This window comes from Podarcis melisellensis (assembly GCF_964234715.1).
Source record: "Podarcis melisellensis genome assembly, chromosome: 6".
NCBI classification, from domain to species: Eukaryota; Metazoa; Chordata; class Lepidosauria; order Squamata; family Lacertidae; genus Podarcis; species Podarcis melisellensis.
Window position 1 is genome coordinate 7,262,132 of NC_138538.1, and position 26,302 is coordinate 7,288,433.

At 44.5% G+C, this 26,302-nt stretch overlaps 1 protein-coding gene across 4 annotated transcripts in view; it reads left to right on the top strand.

The window, feature by feature from the left end:
* The window catches only part of MYT1 (myelin transcription factor 1), a 166,964-nt gene that overhangs the window by 85,044 nt on the left and 55,618 nt on the right, over positions 1 to 26,302 (top strand). For 3 of the 4 annotated variants that reach the window (XM_081916678.1, XM_081916680.1, XM_081916681.1), the window contains exons 5-12: positions 913 to 975; positions 5,183 to 5,433; positions 7,582 to 8,367; positions 10,571 to 10,705; positions 14,209 to 14,299; positions 19,012 to 19,125; positions 20,899 to 21,113; positions 24,862 to 25,067. In XM_081916678.1, coding sequence (XP_081772804.1) covers positions 913 to 975; positions 5,183 to 5,433; positions 7,582 to 8,367; positions 10,571 to 10,705; positions 14,209 to 14,299; positions 19,012 to 19,125; positions 20,899 to 21,113; positions 24,862 to 25,067 — 1,861 coding nt within the window. The remainder of the gene's footprint in view (positions 1 to 912; positions 976 to 5,182; positions 5,434 to 7,581; positions 8,368 to 10,570; positions 10,706 to 14,208; positions 14,300 to 19,011; positions 19,126 to 20,898; positions 21,114 to 24,861; positions 25,068 to 26,302) is intronic. The other variant, XM_081916679.1, reaches the window with a different exon arrangement.

A 26,302-nucleotide genomic window follows, 5' to 3' on the forward strand; every position in this document is an offset into this window, starting at 1 on the left:
TCCAGTCCTGAGGGAAGGCAATTAAAATTAAATAGACTTTTACAATCATCGGGAAAGGGCAAAAAGAGTAGGCAGAAAGGTGAGCTGGTCCAATTGTTATGGGGGACAAATCTGTTGTTCATGGAGGTTAGAATTATGGAAGTGCATTCTGTATGGCAACAAGGCTGTATTTAATCGCATTTGCTCAGGAGTGGAACATATAGAACATTCCCATTTCACTGGAAAGGAAACTATTCTTCTCAAATCCTGAATCACCTACATATAAGTTGGACCTTATGAAAATTCACAGAGGAACTGGGGTAGTAATTGGCCTCAGAGGAGGAAGCACAGTGGGAGCATCAAACAATCTGATGTAATCATTGTAACCACATCATAAATACCACAGTCATGCGTATCTGAACATCAGAAGTAGTTTTGGATGTATGAATGATTTCAGGATCCAGCACTGAAAGACATAGAGCTGTGGAGGAAGTCCAGTTGTGTGTGTGTGTGTGTTGGTAATTAATAAATAAAAGCACCATCGGTAGGAGGTGAGTGCAAGAGTTGTCTGGTTTTAAAAGGCTTGCTTTCACACATGCAAATCTTTAATTAAACCTACTCATAAAACTATAATGAACCGTTCATTTAATTAAATGGGGTGAGTCATTTCATTAATTTTTAGCAAACTGCAGAGCCGCTGTGTTGCCCTCATCTGCCGGAATTCAAAGGGAAGAGATGAACTGTTTAAAGGAAATTATCTTTTCTTGCGTGGGGTATTTCAGTGGCTCCTTTGCTTTTCAAATGCACATGCGACTTGTTGGCTTTTGTTTAAACACGCTACACACTTTGATTTCGAAAACTTTGTTGTTGTTGTTTTACCCCTTGAAGTCATGCCTGTTTTTGTTTCTTGGTTATGTCACCTTCCTATCTTAGCTGCCCTACTCCAGGATGTAACGGATCGGGACACATCCGGGGGAAGTACGCAAGACACAGGAGGTGAGTTTTGGTCACGATCACCAACATGGCTGCCATTGTTGCCATCCTCATCAAATCCGCCAACCTGTCACATCTGGAAGACATTACCTATGCCCTGTGTTTCTTCCTGACCTTTCAATTCATTGCATGCTGATTAAGGATGAGCAAATCTGTCAGTTTTAGTTTCTCACTTTTTCAGTCTTAAATTCAGGCTTCCGTATCAGTTTGAGATATTATTTTTTAAGCCTTCGTGAAAATTCGTCAACATTTTGATGCCGATTTCTCCTAAGACACATTGTTGTATGCAATTTTGCCTGATATACGAAATATTTATTGCAAAGCATATTTTCCCAAACATAATGTATTTTTGTATGTTATTCTCACTGATGTTATTTCTATGCACACTTTAGCTTAGTCCATGCATTTCTGTGCACATTGCTTGGCTAAAGAACCACACTACCAAATTCAGAGAAGTGTAAATATCAAAGGATGAATGTGTTATAGTGTGCATATTGTTTCAGAAAGTGCAAATTAAGTAGATTTCACTTTTAAATACAAACCAAATCCCTCCCAATTGTCTTGGGGTTCTCCAATATCAAGCTTGATGATAGTAGTCCATCAAAACTTTCCAATCAACAATGGGGGCCATGGGTACGTTAGATATGGATATTTTTGACTCAGAAATTATTGATAGAGGTTAATGAAATTAAAAAATTATGCTATGCACTAAGTTGATTTGGAAAAGTGATTCTTCCTCTCTCATAAAACTGCAGCTTGGGGTCAGCCAATGGAATCTGTTCAGGACAGATAAAAGGCATTAATTCTTCACACAATGCACAATTCACCTGTGGAATTCACTGCCACACATGAGAATGACAGCCACTAGCCCTAGATGGGTATAATAATAATAATAATAATAATAATAATAATAATAATAATAATAATTATTATTATTATTATTATTATTATTATTATTATTATTATTATTATTTATACCCTGCCCTCCCCAGCCAAGACTGGGCTCAGGGCAGCTAACGCCAGATATAAAACAATTGATTGAAATACAACTTTAAAAACAAGATTAAAATACAACCTTAAAATGCAGCCTCATTTCAGTAGAAACTCAAATCAAAAACTTTTTTGGGGAGGAAAACGTCAAGTCTTCACCAAGGCCAACTATCCAGACTGGTCCTACGTGGGCAAGAAAAAAGCCAGGGAAGTCCCCAAGTTGGAGTTCCATCACAGAAGGAGAAAGGGGAAAAAGAAAGAGGGGGAGGGAATCAAATTGATTCCAAGCCAAAGGCCAGTCGGAACAACTCTGTCTTACAGGCCCTGCGGAAAGAAATCAGATCCTGCAGGGCCCTGGTCTCATGAGACAGAGCGTTCCACCAGGCCGGAGCCAGTGTTGAATAGGCCCTGGCTCTGGTTGAGGCAGGAGACAAATTAGCAGGAATATAAAAACACAGGAAGCTACTTCATCCTGAGTCACACTGTTGGTCCATTTAGCTCAGCTGACTTGTAGTGGCTCTCCAGGATTTCGGGCAGGAAACATTTGCAGCCCTACCTGGAGATGCTGGTGATCAAACCTGGGACCTTTTGCATATAGGTCAGATGCTCTGCCACTGAGCTACAGCCCCTGGAGGCATTTTTCTATCAACAGCTCATAGACATGAGAGCCTCCATGTTCAGAGCTAGCATAGCTATGAGCACCAGTTGCTGGCAGTGAGGAGGACTGTGGTTTCTGCACCTTCTTTGTGGACTTCCAAGTGGCTGGACACTGTTGGAAACAGGACGCTGAACTAGATGGAAATTTGATCTTCTCTGGCAGAGATCTTCTGTCATTCCTGTGTTTTCTGGTAATCACTTCTGAGACCTTTAATAGCTCTGGGTACCAAAATGTGTGGTTACTAGGCTGCCACCAACTGCTTTGCCTTCCCCTTTTCCAGTACGGGAAAGAAGTTGTTCTGTGGCTTTGAGCTTAGCGATGCTAAAGGGAAGCAACAGCATTCCTTGCTGTGGGCCTCAAGTCCCTGGAGCCTCAAAACAACTTTATGGGGTTGGTCTTGAGCTAGCATTGACCTCTCTTCAGATATTCTGGTATCAAGTCTCCAACAACAGTGACAGCTGCAGTGAAATTGCTATGGTGTGAAATTTGGCGTGTCACCTGACAAGTGACAGCTTGGATACCTGTCTCATTTATAGCCAGTGCTTAAAGTAGCTCAGGAGACCTTGAAGAACTGGAGATCAGTTTATATATAGGGGAAAGGTTGTTTAAGTGCAAAACAGTTTGTGCTACTCAAGAATGTAAAGCATGGGAGAAGGGCTAACTTTTTTATTAACTAGCGCCATTTATCCAACACAGTGCTTTGCAAAGAAAAGGTTTGCAAGGTCCCTGCCCCAATGAGCTTACACTCTTGTAGACATAGAAAAACAACGTATGAAAAGGATGAAGCGTGGGATATGCATTTATTTCAATTATACATACTTTGGCTCAGTTATAGTACAGTATCAGGAGTACAGTGGTACCTTGGTTGTCAAATGTAATGTGTTCCGGGAATCCATTTGACTCCTCGAACCATTTGAAAACCAAGGCGCGGCTTCCGATTGACTGCAGGAGCTTACTGTACTCTAGCGGAAACCGCGTAAGCCGCATCAGACGTTCGGCTTCCAAAAACCGTTTGCAAACCGGAACACTTACTTCCAGGTTTGCGGCGTTCGGGAGCTGATTTGTTTGGGAACCAAGCCATTTGACAACCAAGGTACCACTGTACTACTACCATGGCACAAATCAGAGAGTGAGGATTATCTGTTGCTCCTTGACTTGTGTACTTTGGGTGGCATGTGTGAAAAGGCTCCTATGAAGGTACTGTGTACAGTGGTACCTCGGGTTACATACGCTTCAGGTTACATACGCTTCAGGTTACAGACTCTGCTAACCCAGAAATAGTACCTCGGGTTAAGAACTTTGCTTCAGGATGAGAACAGAAATCATGCAGCGGTGGCACAGTGGCAGCGGGAGGCCCCATTAGCTAAAGTGGTGCCTCAGGTTAAGAACAGTTTCAGGTTAAGAACAGACCCCAGAATGAATTAGGTTCTTCACCCGAGGTACCACTGTACTCTCCAGTCAGCAAGGAAATGAGGAGAAATTATCTTTGTCACTAGTGGCCCAGGCACAGCAAGGGGAGCAGAAGACAATCAGAGAATAAGAAGATCCTGCTGGATCTTGGAAACAGAAGCAGAAAGAAGGGCTCCTTCCTTCCTCCCCGAGCATCTCTCATGGAGTTTAGCTCCAGACTCATTACATCAGCTAGAAACAAAGGGAATGGCTCGTTTCATGCCTTCGAATTGTTTCAATTAATCAGGGAGTGACAGTTTCATCACATGTCCAGAATGAAGCCATTACCTAAACATTGCAAATTAAGACACATGTACTTCAGCCAGTCCAGCCGGTTGTGTGGCGAGTTCCCGCCTCCCCCTTGGAAATAAAGACACAGGACACCAGTATTTTAGGCTAATAGGCCACAACTTTATTGATTACAGATTCCTGTATTGGCTTAGGCATTGGTCCTATCGTCTAACCGGCTTCAGCCTGATTGCTTGAAGACAGGGAAGGGTTAACCACCAGTAGGGGGAGTCCTGCTGATGCAAATCAACTAGGAGCTCCCCCGGGGTCACCACTTGGGGGAGTGCCTTAGGCCCACACCTCCCCAGGCTTCGGACAGGGTCACACCCCCCGGAATCCTTTATCGGACTACCCTTCAATATGTGGGGCAGGTGATGGCGCTTCCTCCCCCCCCCCTCATCTGCATAACAATACCCTTACCAATGCCTAACCACCAATGCCAAGGAAGTTGTGATGATTTGCTACGAGATGGGCGACAAACCAAGTGGCTGGTGCCAATTTGCCAAGTGGAAAAAATTCCTACCAAGCCCCTTGATGGCAACCAACCGAAGTCCTTAGCAGTGTCAGAGAGCCAAACCTAAAGGGTGGGAAACCAGAGCAGCTGGAGCGGATAAAGAGGGAAATCCTCGGCTGCGCCGGCCCTAAATAGCGCAGGCCAAGCCTCCCGGGCCAGCCTATTGGCTGGCAAGGGAGATGACGTGGCCAAGGATTCCCTGATCTTGCGGGGGCTGCAAGCCTCCTCTCCAGCTAGGAAGTGGCTTTAGCTCTCAGGATGCCAGTGCATTACAGTGACAAAGCTCTCTCTCTTCCCCCCTTTTTTTTTAGTTTACAAAGTTGCCCCCTCGCAAAGAAGAGGAAACTTCAAGGTGCAGAAGCAGAACATCTGGCCTCCAAGAGGAAATCCCACCCGCTTAAGCTAGCCCTCGATGAAGGCTACAGCATCGACAGCGATGGCAGCGAAGAGGCAGAGGCGAAAGAGGAGTCTGTGACGGATGACTCCGAGGGCACGCTGGAGGAGGAAGAGGCAGAAGCAATAGACCAAGAGGAGGCCTGCAGCAGCTGTCCACCGGAAGAAGGTGCCTTATTTCATTATTGGCTCGACTGCAAAGATTTATTTCGTGGGAATAAGAAAGGGAACGCTGACAATCTACAGAGTGAGAGCTCCTCTAAATAATACGTAGATGCTGTCATGGTAGGCATAGAGGACATGCTAGCCAAGGAAGCTAGACATAAACTTTATCGGCTCTCACAAATCTAACAGGAAACTCCTGACTCCACCCAGAAGATGCAACTAAGTCCAGTGCCTCCTAGTGACTAAACTATATAATGACACTATCCACATATCTCATTTGGTTGGAAGTCACTTCAGGTTGCCTTGGGCAAGATAAAGCAAATAAAGATAACAAATTTTAGTAGTAGCAGTAATATTTTTTTTTTAAAAGGAACATTTAAAATGTGGAACATTTGATGCTTCAGGTATTCAGCCACGAATCTCTAAACCTGAAAGGTTTCTAAATAACTCAACCTGAGGAAGGTACAGTCTGAGTAGTAACATTGCTATGGGTGGAATGAAACTCACTGGGTGAGCCTCTCAGCCTAACCTACCTCACAGGGTTGTTGTGGGGATTAAATGAGGAGGGGGAGAACTCTGTACGCCACCTTGAGCTCCTTGCAGGAAAAAGTCGGAAAGAGTTGCAATAAATAAAATAAAATAAAATAGACCCAACATCATGCTATTTAATTTTAATTACTTCCAATATTCACGAGACCTTTGGTGCCTATTTTGCATTATCCATGTTGTGCCTGGGGGCCAGAGGGGGAGACAGACATACCTTTCGCCTGACCCTAGTTACATTAATGATAATGCAGTATGTGCTTTCAACATGTTACCAATCCATTAGACCTCTTCTGTCATTAGCCACTAGAACCTTTTCATTAACTGCAATGGGCACCAGTTCACCCAAAGACTCGTTGGCACAGCAACGAGAGAACTATTGGCAATAACCAAAGTTATTGCCTTGCTTAGCTTGGGGAGCCCAGATTCATTGCTTTCCCCCATGTAAATGAAGGCAACGCTGTACGTTTCCATTGACAACATCCGTCTGTGTGATATTTTCCACACATAAATATCAGTCTAGAGAGGCATTAGACAAAGCACACAAGTATCTAGTTGATGTCTTCTGGAGGCATCCTGGGGAAAATAAATGTCAGGCACTGATGTTCATCTCATCAGAGGGAACAGTTTTAGGAAAGAAAACGGTCTGTTTACCTGCCATGGCTGAATGCTATAAATATGGCCACACCAGGAGTGTAATAGCAAGGCACGGGTTTCAATCAAACATTTAAAATGGGCTATTTAAATGTTTATGTGGGGGGGGGGTCCCCCAGATATTTCTTCCATGCTTAAGTTGGGTTGCCACTTTTCAAAAAGTGGGGGGGATTGGATATGGGTTGTCATATGTCCAGATTTTCCTGGATATTTCAGCAATCTCCGTCCAGTCACTGATTCTAATGGCAGAATCCTGACAATGTCTGGGAAATTCTAGATGTATGGCAACCCTGGCTTAAGGGCCAAAACCCCAAGCCACAACAGAATATGGCACCCAGCCCGCTCCAGACCAGCTACAAGAGAAAACAACAAAGACCTGATGAAGAGAGCACAGCAGGGGTTATATTTTCTGAGAATCCTCCGGAAAAACAATCTCTCAAAGGACCTGTTGATGGCATTTTACCATTGTACTGTGGAGAGTGTATTAACATATGGTCTGTGTGTGTGGTTTGGGAGCTGCATGGACAGGGAAAAAACAATGCTGTCCAGGGTTGTAAAGACTGCAGAGAGTATAATTGGGTGCACTCTTCCCACCTTGGATCAAATCTATGCTGTCAGGTGCCATAAGAAAGCTGCAAAGATAGCGCAGGATAGTGTGCCCGGAAATGATCTCTTTCAGCTTCTGCCTTCTGGAAGAAGATACAGGGTTATAAAGACCAGGACTAGCCGTCTGAGAAACAGTTTCTACCCAAATGCAATTCTGGTTCTAAACACAGTATGAGGAGTCTCTATAGTATATTGTATTTTTAAATGGGGTTTCAGAGTTTTTAGGGGTCTTTGAATGTCTTATGTAGATTTTTCAATTTCATTGTTCTGTATGGGACAATGACAATAAAGATATCGTATCATATCATATCGTATCAAGAAATAATTGCCAACTCTATTTTATTTCTAGGCCAAATATCAGAAGGAGCTCTTGCAGCCAAGGGGCAGGTGTCCAAAAGCGAAGGACAGGTCTCCAACACTGGGGAGGACGTACACTTGCTACATGAAGGAGCAGTGGAGGAGGAGGAGGAGGAAGAAGAAGAGGAGGAGGAGGAAGAGGAAGAGGAGGCAGTTGAGGAGGAATGTGAAAAGGAGATCATCATCCAAACGGAGGATGCGGAAGAAGTCATTGAGGTCACTAGTGAACGCAGTAGTGATTTGTGCCTGGAACATCGGGAAGATGAGGTGAGCTATGAGGAGTCTTGCAAATTGCAAAAGGAGGAGGAAGACGAGGAAGAGGAGGAGGAAGACAATGAAGAGGAGGAGGAGGAAGATGAAGAGTATGAGGAGGAGGAGGAAGAGGAGGAGGAGGAAGAGGAGGAGGAGACATCGACTGCAGTGATCTGTGAAGAAGCTCCTCACACATCTCAGGACTCCCCAAAAACCCACTGTGAAGGACAGATAGTCGGCTCCAAGCCTGAGTATTCTGTCATTGTGGAGGTGAGATCAGACGATGACAAGGACGATGATTGCCACTCCCAGAAATCCACTGTGACTGATGAATCTGAGATGTATGACATGATGACCCGGGGGAACCTGGGTCTTTTGGAACAGGCCATTGCTCTGAAAGCTGAACAGGTTAAGGTTGTGAGAGAGCCTGGCCAGCAGCTGGCCGGGGAGCATGTGAAACTTTTCCAGGTCGAGGACAAGCAAAACAAAGCCCTGGACTCCATCAGAAAGAGCTACTACAGCAAAGGTGAGGATGTTGTCCTTCCAGTGGCAAATACCCCCAGTGGCAATGAAAATGAGTTTGGTAGGGCCTGGGAGCCCCATTCCTATAGATCTGTAACATCTGGATGCCCCTGTGTCCCTTGCAGCCCACCATTCTCAGGGCCCATGCAAAGTTTGAATGGTTCCAGTAAATACAAAATAATCAGAGGATGGTGGAACAGAAGTAACTCATCTTCTGTCACGCTGTCTTTGTGAAGCCTAATGGAAAAAAGCAAATGGTCCCTGCAATGGTTTGGTCAATGGTTGTTTCTGCAATGGTGCTGCCATATTGTATTCTGCAACTTTCATTGGCTGCTGTTTTATGTTGACCTCAGTACCCTACTGTGTGATCCTATAAGTGACAAAGGAGTAAAACCTTCAGAGTCTGCATACGCTTGAATATTCCCCCCACTCTACTCTAGGGATAGTGCTGCTTCCAGATGGGTGTTGCTTGTGGGATCAGTGTTTCTCATGAGTTTTTTGCAGCATCCAAATGAAGTCATTGTCACCCAAATGCCAGCCTGTGTTTTTCCTGCATTTAATCCAAATTTACCCTTTCTGGGGGAAATCCGATAAGATTAAAAACAAAAAACACCTGTTGCCAGCAATATCTCATTGACCCATTAGCAGTCTTAAGCTCCTATCTGGAAACACCTGGGGAATCCTCCCTCCATACAAGCCCTGCTGGATCAGTTGCCCAACATCCAGTCCAATATTCTGTTATCACAGTGGTCAACTGATCCGTTGCCTGCAGGAACCCCACAAGCGATGATTGCACAATAGCTCTCCCCAGCCCCTGGCATTTAGAGGCACACTCTTTCATATACAGGAGGTCATAATGATACTGGAGAATAGAGTTTCCATACATTCACTGGGACTATTCAGTGAAGTAGTTCGCAAGAAGCTTTGGGGCAAACAAACATCCTAAGCATTCTTCATACAATTCTGATTCACCTGGGAAACTCATTGCCATTAGACATGCCAACAGACTCTAACCCAGATTATCTTCTTCTTTCTTCTTTGGCGATCACTCGTAGCCAAGTAAGATTGTCTTCCATAAACACAGTCTTAACAGTGAGTCCGTAAGTGACTGTGGAGGCCAATTCTGGATCCACACGTCCTTCCACAGTGGGGACATTGGTTCCCGGGCGAGAGTTGATCACGGTGTGGATTTGCCAAGCGTGCCTTCCTCTTAGCACCTTTCTCCCTTGCGTCTTGAGTTCCAGCGTCTTCAATGCCCATGACACCTTTGGTAAAGGCTGTTCTCCAACTGGAGCACTCACAGGCCAGCGTTTCCCAGTTGTCAGTGTTTATACTACATTTTTTTAGATTTGCCTTAAGACAGTCTTTAAACCTCTTTGGTTGACCACCAGCATTACGCTTTCCATTTTTAAGTTTGGAATAGAGTAGTTGCTTTGGAAGACGATCATCAGGCATCCACAGAACATGACCAGTCCAACGAAATTGATGTTGAAGAATCATTGCTTCAACACTGGTTATACCAGTTCATGGAAGATAGATCAATTGATGCATATGAGCCACAGTGGCATAAAATACACCCAGGGGGTGGGTGACTGTTTCAATAACACCTTGCTTCCTAAGGGTGTCTTGGGGGTTACTGTGGGAGATGCTGAATTAGAGTGATTTGGGCTAATCCATCAATCCATTCCTTAAATTCTTTGTTCTTATGTCCATAGGATTGCAATCCAGTAGCATAAGTGGCTACTTGCATGACTGCAGCTTAAACTGATCCATAGAATCAGACTGTAGGAAACATAAACCTGTATATGAGCTTCCCTCTATCATGGGTTTTAGGGGTAGTGCTAGGTAACAATATCTGAAAAGTTACCTATCTTTCCCAGAACTGTTTGGTACTATTGGCTGACTCTTTCCCACTGATCTTTTGTTGTTGTCGTTGAGATGTACATTACTGTCCCTCTGGACTGGTGTCCCCCAACCTGGTGCCCGCCAGATGTTTTGGAAGACAACTACCATTGGCGCCAGCCACCATGACGGGCACTAGGTTGGGGAAGGCTGGTCATTAATTGTGTAAGTAAATTTTCACCTGAAATGAAATGCAAAAACAGATTCAGAGGTATTCTTAATAAGACTGGTTTGATTTTCTCGTGGACTTTTTTTGCATGTCTCATGATGTTCTTCCTGCACCCTCTCCTCCCTGCATTTCCTAGATCCTTCAAGACCCGAGAAGCGAGAAATCAAATGCCCAACCCCTGGCTGCGATGGCACAGGGCATGTCACAGGGCTGTACCCTCACCACCGCAGTTTGTCTGGCTGCCCGCACAAAGACAGGATCCCTCCTGAGAGTGAGTGTGACTTGGAGTTATTTACAGGACAGAAATGGTCCAGCTTTTGCAACAAATACTACTGCTGAATGAATGAATGAATGAATGAATGAATGAATGAATGACAAATCCATCATCTCCAATGAATGTGGAGAAGGGGGACGGGATGTTCCAGGTGCAGCGAGGCAAAGGTGAAAGTGGAAAAGAGAACAGAACAGTTGGGTGGCAGCTGAGCAAACAGGGAAGACAGGAGGGTCTGTGACCTAGTTGCTTCTGCAATGTTCTGGACCAGCCTTTCTCAACCTGTGGGTCCCCAGATGTTGTTGGCCTACAACTCCCATCACCCCTAGCTAGTACGGCCAGAGCTCAGGGATGATGGGAGTTGTAGTCCAACAACATCTGGGGACCCACAGGTTGAGAACCGCTGTTCTGGACGCTTGAAGGCCAATCCCATGCCTGCTTACTTGGAAATAAGTCACAGTGAAGAAAGTGGGACTTCTGTTTCCTGCAATTTGCTACCAAATAAGTATACAAAGGACTGCACCCTTCGATAAAGTGATATCTTCCTTAATATGCTTGCATGTATGCAGGTAGACACAAATTAATATCTGTTTCCTCTAAGCGGACATAATTTTGCAATGCAGTAAGCATTTAGGCTGTTATACCAACCGCTCAGTATGTCTGCTTAGTCATGAATGAATTTCAAAATGAGAAAGTCGATTTAAATCAATTGCTTACACCAAGTAGGTGTAGCTTCCTGGTTATTTAAATCATGGTTTAAAACAATACTGTAATTTAAATGGACTCAACTTAAATCAACCCACCTGCAATCAAAATTGGGCCACATTCACTACATTTCCAATGCTTTCAGTGGGCAAACATGTTTGCCCTCTTGTGGCACAGTGTCTGAAAAATCGCCAAAAGGATTTTTTTAAAAAAAAATGCTGCCCAAAATGTTTTTTAAAACTACCCATCCCCCTTTTAGCTCACCCCTATGTTCACAAAAGACATGTCAGTGGCTTACAAAATGCCCTTAATGTTAAGTTGTGATCTCAACATCATTTTGATGACTGCGTGCCCATCGCACTCATTTATGCTAGGCACTGTAGCACACTGGTTAAGAGACTGAGCTGTGAGCTAAGCTGGTTTTTCACTTCACCTAGGAATTCATTCAGTCGCCTCAGGCAAACCACTGTCTCTTAGTGCACATCCACACAAGTTGTAAGCTAAAGGAAGTTGTGTGGTAAGCCTTTCCAAAAAAACCCAAAAAAACTTTGAGAGAGTTCTTTGGGCACCCCCATGATGGGGGGTTCATTTTCCCTCTCCCACCCCCCACCCCCAAAATGGCCAAAAGCCGAGGATTGCAATATTTTTCCCCATTGCTCTGTTTTCAAGGGAGAGGGTGCTTATGCATATACAGTACTTAACTGTCTTCCAGTGAATTAAGTGGAATTTCAGACTGATCAACTTTTGCTGAATTCAGCTGCAAGCATTCATAAGATAGTTGCCATACCTCTCAGCCTGCTACACCCCTGTTTTCTTAAACACAAAGTGAGGATAAGCCACCTCTGAAAATACAGTTTCTTAGAAAGTATTCCATCTTGTCTGGAATGAATCAGACACTTCATTCGTACTGATTTCCATGAAATGTTAAAGAGATGTTTGCAAATTATCTTTTCCCTCTTTTTAAAAAATGCAAACAGTATGTATGAGGCAGGCGTGGCAAAACAAAAAGGAAATGGAAAAGTCAACTTTTTCCTGCTATTAAATATAAATTGGTATTGGGAAGTTTCATATACTTTCTCCCCAAAGGGCAAATGTTTGTTATTTGTGGGTTTAATTCATGTCTTCATAACAACATCACAGGAATCGCTGTGTGCATATATGAAAATAAAGTGAAAATCTGCCTTATCGGTTAACTTCAAAGGTTTTAGACTTGAGGGGAAATGAGACAAGGGGACATCAGTTATTTTCTCATATGTGTGATTTTTTTTAAAAAAAAAAAAAAGAACTGAAAAACAAATTAATTCCTTTGCTTTTAAGGTCATCACCGCAGGAGGTAGTAATCCTGAAGATTAAAAATATTTTTAAAAAACAAAACAAAATAAGAGACTATAGATAATTCCAATTGCTTGAAAGTACCTGAAACGGATAGGCAGGAGAAGCGCAATGCAGTAGGAAATAAATAAAAAATATATGTTTTTATCTTATTTTTTAAAATTCACATTTAAACTCATTCTATTATGGGACCAAAAAACCTTGCATGTGGCTTCCAGGGCAGGGAGTTCTGCGGAAAGGTTTGGGCTCTGGGGTACAAGACCAGGGTTATGCAGGCTAAAGGTAAAGGTAGAGGGACCCCTGACCATTAGGTCCAGTCGTGACCGACACTGGGGTTCTGGCGCTCATCTCGGTTTACTGGCCGAGGGAGCCGGCGTACAGCTTCCGGGTCATGTGGCCAGTGTGACTAAGCCACTTCTGGTGAACCAGAGCAGCACACAGAAACACCGTTTACCTTTCCGCCAGAGCAGTACCTATTTATCTACTTGCACGTTGACGTGCTTTCGAACTGCTAGGTTGGCAGGAGCAGGGACTGAGCAACGGGAGCTCACCCCATCACGGGGATTCAAACTGCCGACCTTCTGATCAGCAAGTCCTAGCCTCTGTGGTTTAACCCACAGCGCCACCCGCGCATTGGTTAATTTTTTGCTTGGTGGACGAGCTGTGCCTGCCCCTCCAATGCTGCTGCTGCAAGGGAATTCCGTTAAAGGAATCCAGGGGCTCACCATGCTTTTGTCCAATTCCCTGGCGTGGGACTTGGGCTGCGCAAGCCCCTGGGAGCATGCGGGGAGAGGTGAGGGCATGGTGCCCAGCTCCACTTTCTCCCCAGTATTGTTTTCCCTTACTGGTCCCAGAGTTGGCCCCGACTGGACCTAATGGTCAGGGGTCCCTTTACCTTTAACCGCAACCTAACAAGTGGTGGCGATTTGCTACGCGGTAGGCGAAAACCAAATGGCACCAGCCAATCAGCCAAATGGACAAAATTCCTACCAGGCCCCTGCCCCAAAAGCAGACGACCCCATGACAGGCATAGCAAGGTCAAATGCAAAAAGCTCTAAATTAGGGAGGGTGGGCGGGTGATCCGGTGCACTCAGCGAAAGAGAACGCTCAATGCTGCGTGCTCAGTATATAAAACCCTTGGTCCATCCCACAAATTGTAAACAACAAAATTTCCCCAGTAACTCAAACAGCCAAATCACTGCTATGTCCATCCATATGATGCCACCCAACAACAGAGGGTTGACCTGTCAGACCCCACCGCAACACATGCTCTCCATGAAGGAGAACACGCTTTACACGCTTTGGTTGGTGCAGCTGAAGCATATGGGATGAGGTGCCCAAACAACTGCTTGTTTTCTGAGACCTGATGAGCCATCTATTTTCTCTTCGTTCTTTCTTTAATCGTGTTGTGGTTTTTCCCCTTCCTCCTCTGCATTCCCCCCCCCTTTCCTTCCTTTATAATAAAGTCTTGGCCATGCACGAGAATGTATTAAAATGCCCGACGCCAGGGTGCACCGGACAAGGCCACGTGAACAGCAACCGCAACACTCACCGAAGGTATGTGATTCACAGCAAGAGCTCAAAGTTGTCCTAGAGCCAATTTAGAAACTGTTCAGGATAGGACAACAGAAGTCTTGGGTTCAAGAAGGCATTTTGGGGCAGAAAAAGGCAGATAACTGTTAAATTGTGGGTGAACATATCAGATGACACAGCGATTCTTCAAACAGCTCTTGTTTATTCACAGGCCAGGACAGAACTGAACTGAAGGGTTCAGTCAGCCTGCTTATATAGAGCTCCAGTACAATGTAACTGTAACAATTTTCTAAAACTATCCAATCACTGAACGTCACTTTCGATCCCTTATTTGCATAACTATCTACAGTATCCCCCTGCTGGCCAGGGTGAGAACTTCAGTACATAACTATAACAAAAGCATAGCATTTGGCGATTGTACATCTATGAACTTCCAGCCCAGATACAAGCAGTGTGAACCCACAGGAAAGATGATAACAATTCTGCCCTACCACATGTAGGCATATAGTGAAATGCACGTGCATGGAATGGTCAACACGTAAATGATATTTGCATAGCTTAATGGCAGTGTAGGAATTCTCTTGTACGATACAAAGCGGTTTCAGAAACAGATTCTATAGATTGTAAGACCTATTTGGGAAGGGAATGTGTTATATGGAAATGCATGTAAGAATCTAAGCAATCTCTAAGAATCGTTTTACAGATAGGTAGCCGTGTTGGTCTGCCATAGTCAAAACAAAAAAAAATCCTTCCAGTAGCACCTTAAAGACCAACTAAGTTAGTTCTTGGTATGAGCTTTCGTGTGCATGCACACTTCTTCAGATACTAAGAATCGTTGTTTCCCTGGAAAAATGTTAAGCGCAACAGGATCAGGTTAGAAACTGAACTCACTGGATCAAAGGTGTCACACATAGCACACACAGTTGCTCAGTTTGTTAAACGTTGTTTGTGCATTGGGCTGGGGACAAGAAATGTACCCTTTTTTGTGGGCCTAGATCAGAAGGGGGAAAAAATAGATCTGTTTCTTCAATTAATTGAGAAGATCAACTTGGCTTGAAGCACTAGCCAGCGAGCGAAGGAAAGTGAAATTAAATTCTCCACTGCTGCTGATGTGCAGAGCAAAAAGTATGTTCCCTTTCTCAGTCCCTGTGGCCTGAAAGCTCCCAAACATCCTCCTCTCCCCTTTCTGCAGGTGATATTCAGATTCCCTTGTATGGTAAATGATCAAGTGTGGCAGGCACAGGGCAAACTTTTGGCACAATAGTGGCACAAGCCGCTTTTGGGATGGATCCAGGTTCAGTCCTGCCATCAAGGTATCAGGAGCCTGGGCTGCACACAGTAATTTGAGTATCAGATTCCATGAGTTGCTTTGATGCAACTCCTGGTATGTCCCACAGAGAAATTTACGGTCTGCAAATAAAAACATCCTAAAGATCCCAGGCCACAGAGAGGTTAGGCTGGCCTCAACTAGAGCCAGGGCTTTCTCGGCCGCGGCTCCAATCTGGTGGAACGCTCTGCCACAAGAGATAGGGCTCTGCGGGACCTGACATCTTTCCGCAGGGCCTGCAAGACAGAGCTGTTCCACCAGGCCTTTGGTCAGGGCGCAGCCTGACCCCCTCCTCTGGCAACCTGCACAGGATTTTGCTTGATGGTTGCCATTAATTTGATTTTAATTAATTTTATAATGAATGTTTTTAGAATGTTGAACTATTTTGACTGTTGTTAGCCGCCCTGAGCCCAGCTTTGGCTGGGGAGGGCGGGATATAAATAAAATTTATTATTATTATTATTATTATTATTATTATTATTATTATGCTCATATAGAAAATAACGCCGGGGTATAAGCAGCCAAAGAGTTGTGTCCAAAATCGTGCTAAGTGGCTAGTTCTATCAACAGAAGGATTTCTGCTTTCCCTCCTCCTCCCTGCATGTCCCCCCCCCCCAAAAAAAATTGTTATGGGGGTTACCCCAACCCTCTGGAGCAGATTTGGGGAGCGTGTAGGATGTGCATTCAAGGATGAAAGAGGGGAAAGTTCCATTGTACGAGAGTAATGGAATGAATGTATTGCATACTGACCTAAATCACTGTAGCTGACTATGGTTGTCAAGTTGCAATGAGGAGAATTCTTTTTAACTTTAAATCTGCTGCCCAGTTTCTTGCAAGGGTCTTGTGGCTCATCTCAGCCTATGATTGCTGCCCGCCCTATCCAGTCCTCTCCTGCTGAAGCAAATTGGAATTTATTTTTGCCCCACACCATGCAATTTTTCTTTATAGAGTATGTCCAGGTGGCAGCCTGCCAGCCCTAATTAACTGAACACATTTTTGCTGGATTACGCAAACATAGATTGCTTCCCAAAAATAAGATTGGTGGCCATCTCAGCTTAAGTCCTGGACTATGGCATTCATAAAGCTGCTATCTACATTTCATATTGCTTCGGGGAAAGAAAGGGTGGAATTCAACATCGCACTGTTACAATTGTCGTCATTGTTTTATTTTTCATTTCGTTTCTATACCGCTTTATATTTTAAAGAGAAAAAACCCCTCAAAGCATGAACACATCAAATGAAACAATCCAGACTAAAACAAATTCAAGCTTCAAGGAAAGTATTTCAGATCCCTCTCTGTGTGTCATTTTGCTTTCTCCATATTTCGTTACCCACTTGATTTATGTAGCTGCCACATAGCAGAAGAACTCTAGGAAGACAGTGTGGTGTAATGGTTAGAGTGACAGACTCAAATCCCCACTTGGTCATGAAGTCATTGGTGCAATAATTTCTGCTCCCCGGATGGAACAACCTCCCCTCTCTTCCCTCTGTGTGCTGTTCTAGGGGTACTTCTGACACCCCAGAACTTATATAGGGGAAGTAGAATCAGAGTTGGAAGAGACCCCAAGGGTCATCTAGTCCAACTCCTTGCAGTGCAGGAATCTCAGCTATAGCATCCATGACAGATGGCCATCCAACCTCTGCTTAAAAACTTTCCAGGAAGGAGAGTCTACAACAGGGGTCAGCAAACCTTTTCAGCAGGGGGCCAGTCCACTGTCCCTCAGACCTTGTGGGGGCCGGACTATATTTTGGGGGGAGAAATGAATGAATTCCTATACCCCACAAATAACCCAGAGATGCATTTTAAATAAAAGGACACATTGTACTCATGTAAAAACATGCTGATTCCCGAACCATCCATGGGACGGATTGAGAAGGCGATTGGGCCAGATCCGGCCCCTGGGCCTTAGTTTGCGTACCCATGGTCTACAACTTCCCGAGGGAGACCGTTCCACTGTGGAGGAGCTTTTACTGTCAGAAAGGTTTTTTGTATGTTTAGTAGAGGAGGGAAAGTCCCGTTTTGCTTGCAAGACTCACTGTGCCGGCTCCCACTAGATTTTAATCTCACCTCTGCCATGCAGTCACTAGATGGCTTTAGGCAAGCTGTATCCCTTACCCTTCTTCCATTTCCAATATGAGACTAATACTTACTGACCCATTATACCCAGTTCTTGCATGGATTACAGCACGGCAATGCATGTGAAGTACTCTGAACACTCTAGAGTAGCCTTCCCCAACTTGGTGCCCTCCAGATCTTTTTGGAGCACAACACCCATCAGCCCAGCCCAGCATGCCGAATGGGCAGGGATGGTGAGAATTGCAGTCTAACATTGGGACGGTACCAAGTTGGGAAAGTCTGCCATAGCAGACCCTCCAAAAGTCCCTATTTTCCAGCAACAGTCCCGGATTTACAGAAGCCATCCCAGTTTCTGATTTGATCCTGGAATGTCCCGCTTTTCCTTAGGACGTCCCTATTTTCATCAGAGAAATGATGGAGGGCATGTTAGGGCACTCCTAGTTTTCATTGGAGAAATATTGGAAGATATGCAGTTATGCAACCCCCATGCAAAGGAGATAAGTCATACCTCCGAAGTCGGACAGAATCTGTTCCGGAAGTCCGTTCGACTTCCAAAACATTCAGAAACCAAGCCACGGCTTCCGATTGGCTGCAGGAAGTTCCTGCAGCCAATCGGAAGCCGCAGAACCCACATCGGTCGTTCGGGTTCCAACGAATGCTCACAAACCGGAACACTCACTTCCGGGTTTGCAACGTTTGGCAGCCAAAACGTTTGACTCGTAAGGTGTTTGACTTCCGAGGTACAACTGTACAGCCTTTCGAAGACATCTGAAAGCAGCCCTGTGTAGGGAAGTTTTTTAATGTTTAATGTTTTATTATTATTTTTATATGTTGGAAGCTGCCCAGAGTGGCTGGGGCAGCCCAGTCAGATGAGTGGGGTATAAATATTATTATTATTATTATTATTATTATTATTATTATTAAATAGGACGTCCCTATTTTCATCAGAGAAATGTTGAAGGCTTTGCCGTAGAGTGCAGTATTTCTATTATTACTTTCCTCCCTAAGATATTGAATTATTTGGGTAGGTTTGAACAATTTGGGGCAATAAAAATGTTAAAAGTTAAATAAACCTTGTGGATGGAGGAGTGTTAACGTATATAAAATTAAACATATGGTTGATTTGAATATGTTATTGTTGATTATGTATGCCCAATGTATCAGCCGCCTGGGGGGTTTTACTATTTTTTTTTTTTTTTGGTTGTTGGTAAAAAAATAAAAATAAAATAAAGATTTAAAAAAATGTAACACACACACACAGAAAAATTACTTTCCTCCCTTCCTCTCTCATGCCATTTTTCCATTCCTTCCTTCTTTCCTTCCTTACTACAGCTTATCCGGGTGCCCCATCGCCGCTGCTGAAAAACTAGCCAAATCTCACGAGAAGCAGCAGCCCCCAACTGGTGACCCATCAAAGAGCAGCTCAAATTCTGATCGGATACTCAGGTAAATGGACGGATCCTAAGCCACCTGCTCTTCTTTCCTCCCTCCTCCCAACCGCCACCAATAATATAATATCTCTGAAAGAACAGCAAGTCACCACTTATGCAAGTGCCAGCATATCTTGTTCCTGCTGATGCTTTTCTTACTGTCAAATGTCTCTGCAAACAGTTATAAAAAAAAGTAATTGATGTTTCTAGGCAGGGCATGGGAGGACAACGAATGGCTTCTGTAGCATCAATTAGCGCTGAGACTACAGGCCAAAGGGTTTTTCACAGTGCAGCCATACTGCGTCCGTACTGATTACACTGCATTGCAAACTGACAGAGAATTACAGCTATCATATTGACATTATGAGGACGGAGGCAGAAAGCCACAATCCAATATTTCAATTTCTGTTATATTGTTAACACATCCCCAAGCCCTTTTGTTTCTTACGACTGTGTAGCTTTCGGGAGCAGAACTTGCCTCTGATTTAACGATCAGAGAGTTTAGCATGCTGGCTCGTGGAACGACTATGTTTTTGAATACATACAATCGTGATATATTTGAACAGGTAATGACGGAAGATACATGGGAAGGCAAATGGCAAAAGATTTTGAATAAATGGACAAGTTATAGGAATTGGATAGCGCGGGGGAAGCCAACCCAAGCATCCAAATTAGAATGAATAATCTGCGCACATGGTTAAAGATTTGAAGAGAGAACAATTTTGGGGAGGAGGGGTTAAAGGGGAGGGAGGAAGGGGGGGAAATTAGGATAAATGAGTAGGGAGAAAAGTATATACTGTTATATTAACAGTTGCCATTAATCTGATTTGAATTAATTTTATAATGAAATGATTTTAGAATGTTGTATCATTTTACTGTTGTTAGCTGCTCTGAGCCCGGCTTCAGCTGGGGAGGGCGGGATATAAATAAAATATTATCATTATCATTATTATTATTATTATGCAAAACTAATAGGAGGATGGTTTTGATGCATGTTATTGTTAGATTTTCGACTGAATGGTGTGGAGGTTTTTTGTAAGTTATTCGACGTCTCAGATGAAAGTGTGGTGATAAAGAATGGAAAAAAAATATTAATAAAATTTAAGAGGCACTTAGAACTATTAACAAAATAAAATAAAAATGCTTGCTCATGCTACCCCTTCACTAGCTGACTACAGATTGTGCCAGCCAGACTAGAAACGGTAATATCACACACTCAAACACACACCAAACCCATTCCATCACGGGCTTATAAATTTGGAACAAACTACAACACTGTGGGTGGAATTCAGCATAGCGCAAAGTCTCTCCCACCAGATTTCTTCTTGCACAACAGAAGATTCTCCCCTTTCTTTACCCCCATGCACCCCTTAAATTTGTTCTATGGGATCCTCCAACCCTCTGGAACAAATTTGGGGGTGACATGTGATACGCAGGCATGGGGAGGAATGAATTCCTGTTGTGCAAGGGGAAATCCTTTCGCTTGACTAGACATGGTAGTTACAATCATTTTTTTTAAAAAAAAAATCTATTATAATCCTCTTGCAAAAAACAACAACTCTGCACCCCTGTTTATAGTATTTCTTCCATCTCTAAATCTCACCACGTGGTTTCCCCACAATAGATGTCATATTCTACACTCTCTGTGCTCAAAGTACCCGCTGCTTTTCTTCTCACGAACAACACCGATAACTCATCTTTTGTCTTTCAAAAGCCTCCCCGCGAAATTACACCCGGAATGGAAGCGTTCTACGCGAGTCTCAGTCTCTTCTTTTCTCGTCCTCCTCAGGCCGATGTGCTTTGTGAAGCAACTGGAGGTGCCTCAGTACGGGAGCTACAGGCCCAATATGGTTCCTGCCACGCCAAGGGCCAACTTGGCCAAGGAGCTGGAGAAGTACTCCAAGGTCACCTTCGATTATGCAAGTTTTGATGCTCAGGTTTTTGGCAAACGCATGCTTGCCCCAAAGATTCAGACTAGCGAAACCTCACCTAAAGCCTTTAAATGTAAGTTGGGGCTGGTCACGGACACTGCTTTGGAATGTCCTGGAGGGTGTTTTGTTGTTTCTTGTTGGTGGTGCATAAGTCTTGCCCTGTGCTGGATCTGACCCAAAGTCGATCTGGTCCAGCTTGCTGTTTTCACAGAACAACTACGAATCCCCATGGTTTACCCCACTGAACCAGGGGGTTCCATTTTGCTGTTGTGGCTAGTAGTCACTGATAGACCCGCAGTCCGTACATTAGTCTAATTCCTAAAACACAGCTAAACTATCGGCTGTCACCAAATCCTGTGGCAATAGCTTTCATAAACTGATTACTTTTTTTTGCAGAAGTTCAGCCTCTTGTCTATCCTGAACCTTCTTCTGTCAATCCATTTCATTGTGCAAATCTGTGTTTTAGTTATTTACAAGGGACAAATTAACTGTTACCTGCAAACATGTGTAATGCAACCCAACGGTCCTTTTTTGCCTTGAAAAAGCACCTCAGTGTAGAGTTGGTCGGTGGGGGGCTCTTTAACCCTACCCTGCCCAGTTTCTCTATCCCACATCAACGTGTAGCCAACCACTGGGTTTCAAACAGATGTTTGTAAGTACAGGCTGATCCTGGTGATAGTAGACTTTGAAAATCAAGTACATAGGGTTATATCCAAATAAGTTCTAAGGACACAAGAAGAACGTGCCTGATCAGGCCAACATCCTATTCTCATGGGTAGCCCAAAAGTTGAGCCCGAACACAAGAGCATTGTCCCCTCCTGTAGGGTTACCATATTTCAAAAAGTAGAAAGCAGGACACCTCGAAAGTTGCTGAGGTGTTTTTTTTTTAGGAATATCCAAAGATTGTTGATCCCCAAACTGTTGAGCTTTTTTCTTTTTCTTTTTTCTTTTTTTACAAAAATGCCAAAAAAGTCGGTTGACTTGCCTAAGATCCAGGACAAAACACCACCTTTTTGGAAATTCCCCCAGGATGTCAATACCGCCTTTGAAATCTCAGTAATATCCAGCAAAATCTGGCAGACATATGGCAGCCCTAACCTCTTGCACAGCCTTTCTCAACCTGTGGGTCCCCAGATGTTGTTGGACTACAACTCCCATCACCCCTAGCTAGCAAGGCCAGAGCTCAGGGATGATGGGAGTTGTAGTCCAACATCATCTGGGGACCCACAGGTTGAGAACCGCTGCTCTTGCAGCTTCCAGCAAGTGGTATTCAGACACATATTGCCTCTACAGAGCATAGCCATCACAGCCTTATCCTCCAAGAATTTAGCTAATCCTCATTTAAAGCCATCCAAGTTGGTAGCCATCACTGTGGGCGTGAGTTCTCATACCGTATTGGCCCGAATATAAGCTGCACCCGCAAATAAGCCACACCTTTAAATTCATGGGGGGAGAGAGAGAGAGAGAGAGAGAGAGAATACTCACAAATAAGCCGCTCCCTTAAAATTCCGCAGAATTTCGCACCCGTTTCGTTTTACCATATTTCTTTTTCGGCAGCGATATCGTAAAAGCCAATTTTTGTAAGGTCACAAATTTAACTTTCCACTGTCGGAATTTGGAGTGGGGAGGGAGTGCGGCTTATATTCAGGCCAATGCAGTAATTTAACTATGCAATTTGTGAAGAAATACTGCCCTATACCTATCCTGAATTTTCCAGCATTCAGCTTCCTTAGCTGCCCATGAATTCTAGTGTTACAACTGGGGGGGAGAGAGAAAATGATCTAGCCACTTTTTCCATGCCTTGCGTAATTTTATAACTCCTGTCAAGTCAGCTCCTTCTTGCCTTCTCCCTAAGCTAAAAAGCCCCCAAATACTGCAGCCTTTCGTTACAGGGCGGTTGACCCACCCCCTTGATGATTTCAGTTGCCAGTTTCTGAACCTTCTTGGAAACGGCCCAGTAAAATGAATGACCAACTTAAATGAGTCTACTCTGAGCAGGATGTGGTTGGAATCAATCCATTGCTCTCTCTGCACAGCCTTCCTCCTGGCTTCTGTTTGTAGCAAGATGCTGGTTATATGTAGAGAGAGAGAGAGACTCATGTGAATCTTTGAGCAATTGTTCCGTTGTGGGAGATGAAAAGCTCTGTGCTTTTTTGAGGGCCAGGGGAGCATTTTGTTCCCACAAGGCAAATCCTAGTGTGAAGTGTGCCCATTTTCATCCTGCTAAATGCGTTCCGGTGGGCGAGGGAAAGAAAAAGGACAGAGAGGCCAAGCTTTCCTCTTTCTCACCCTTTTGAATTCCTCAGAGGCATCAGGCAATACAGTTTTAATGGAGAAGATTGCAGTGTTCTGGGAACTTGATGGCGCACTCAGTTAGTGGCTAAACCTTTCACCCTTAAGAGGACCTGCTCATATATTTCTCGCTCTCCTCTTTTCACATCATTTTATACAGCAGTGTCATTGGTTAAGAAAAGATGAAGAGCCTTTCCTGCACCAGATTGAAAGGTCTAACTAGTCACATTTCTAGTGACCAACTAGGTGCTTTGGGGGAGTCCAGAAGCAGGATGTCAATAGCCCAGCCCTGCAACATTCAGTAGCCTAAGCAGGGTTTCTGATAGCCCTTGTGGCTAACACTGTTTAGGGGAGGGGAGAAAACATCCTCTGTGAATTTATCTAATCTCCTCTTAAGCGAAGCCAGCGGTCATCAGTACATCTAGTGGCAGCAAATTCTATCAACTAATTACGCCTGGTGCAAAGAAGCACATTATTTTTCCTGTCCTAAATCTACGGCTAATTGATTTCATTCAATGACCATGAGTTCTATTATCACGAAGGGAAAGAAAACATCCCACAGCCACCTGTGTGCTAGATATTTATTCCAAAGCGACAATTCCTTTTGTTTGCTTTAAATATATATATTAATATACAGTGGTACCTCAGGTTACATACGCTTCAGGTTACAGACCCAGAAATAGTACATCAGGTTAAGAACTTTGCTTCAGGATGAGAACAGAATTCGCAGAGCGGGGGCACAGCGGCAGCGGGAGGCCCCATTAGCTAAAATGGTACCTCAGGTTAAGAACAGTTTCAGGTTAAGAGCAGACCTCCAGAACGCATTAAGTTCTTAACTCGAGGTACCACTGCATTTTTGCAAGTTCTCTATTGGTAACATGGCTGGAGTTATTGCTCCTGAAATTCACTGCTCTAATTTTCAATTCTGCACAGAGTGTATTCAAGATTGTGCTGCTGAAACTTGCCAAATCCTTTCCCTACCCACACCCCGAACTGAAATCTGAAATGAGCAGGGCCGTCTTTAGTATATGAACAGCTGGGGTGCAAAGATCTGCCTAGCGTCATCGTCCCCCGATTGCCGGTGGCCAGGAGGTTCCTGTTCTCTGCCACTGGGCCCGAGGGAAGCGCCTTCCTGCTCCAGCCCTGCCAGCGAAAGGCAGAGACCTCCCGAGTTTCCCCTTTGAGGGGGAGGACAAACCTCTAAGGGTGTCGGGAACCCGGCAGGGTTTGTCTTGTCGAGACCCCGCGACAGCGACATTGCATTCTCTTACGTTGCCGCCCAATGGTTGCCTTTTCACTTTTCGCATTTGCTACCCCCGGCGGCGGGCGCTGGCACACACCCACACCCCAGAATTCAGCGCCCGGGTGCCCCGCACCCCTTGCACCCCCGGGTAAAGACGGCCCTGGAAATGAGGCTTCTGGCTCCAAAAGCCTACTGCACAGGATTGATTTTTTATTTTATTTTTTTGCACCTGGTCCTTTGCCAACCTTCATACATCACCCCTCCCTGTGTTACTCCCTTTTTGCAGCCAAACCTTTTCCAAAGGCCTCTTCCCCCGGCCACAGTCCCTCCAGCAGTTACGTGAAGAGCACTTCGTCTTCATCCACAGGCTTCGACTATTCCCACGATGCGGAAGCTGCGCATATGGCTGCCACTGCCATTTTGAACCTCTCCACTCGCTGCTGGGAAATGCCTGAGAACCTCAGCACCAGGCAGCAAGACCTCCCCAGCAAGGTGAGTGTGAAATGGGCTTCTAAACCAGGTAAAAAGGTAAAGGACACCTGACAGTTAAGTCCAGCCGCGAACAACTCTGGGGTTGCGGCGCTCATCTCACTTTACTGGCCAAGGGAGCCAACGTTTGTCTGCAGACAGTTTTTCCGGGTCATGTGGCCAGCATGACTAAGCCGCTTCTGGCGAAACCAGAGCAGCACACGGAAATGCCGTTTACCTTCCCGCCGGAGTGGTACCTATTTATCTACTTGCACTTTGACGTGCTTTCAAACAGCTAGGTTGGCAGGAGCTGGGACCGAGCAACGGGAGCTCACCCCGTCGCGGGGATTTGAACCGCTGACCTTCCGATTGGCAAGCCCTAGGCTCAGTGGTTTAGACCACAGCGCCATCCACGTCCAAACCAGAGATATGAGTAATTGAAGGGAGGGGTGTTAAAGCAGAGATTTCCAGGTGAAGAATGATTTTGGATTGTTTCCAATAGTTGGGTAGCCATGACCAGCTATGGCCCTGTCTCATATAACCACCTAACTAACTTCCAGGGCATGAGGGGCACTTGAAGTTTAGTCTCAAGTGGTAATTTTGGTGCATGTGAGGTCTGTACAGAGGAAGGCCTTTATGGATTGAAATCAGCATTTTGAAATATAGTCGTACCTTGGATCCCAAACGCCTTGGCTCCCGAACAAATTGGCTCTTGAACAATCAAAACCCGGAAGTGAGTGTTCTGGTTTTCAAATATTCTTTTGGAAGCCAAACGTCTGATGGGTGTTCCGCGGCTTCTGATTGGCTGCAGGAGCTTCCTGCAGCCAATCAGAAGCCGTGCTTTGGTTTCTGAATGTTTTGGAAGTTGAATGGACTTCTGGAATGGATTCCGTTCAACTTCCAAGGCATGACTATACACTTGGTCTTTAGCAAGACCCGAGTAACTGCTGGACTGGGTGAGGCTGAGGCAATCCTTCATATGTCAGAACTTGGGCCAATTGCACATCCCATTTAAGTTTCAGTTTGCAGGTGCTTCCAGATCCATATGGCTCAAAAACCTTTCAGTCAACTTTAATTTGTATGCTGTTGTGACCTTTATAAAGGACATTGAAGTGAGGCAGCAGGAAGTTGGAGGGATATTTCTATGGCTTGCTCAACTTTAAATGCCAAGTCAGTTATGTCCTTTGGACCAAGAAATTATAGGTAGATAAGACTTGCTTTGTCAGCATCATGCCAATACAAAATAAAATGTATGCTTG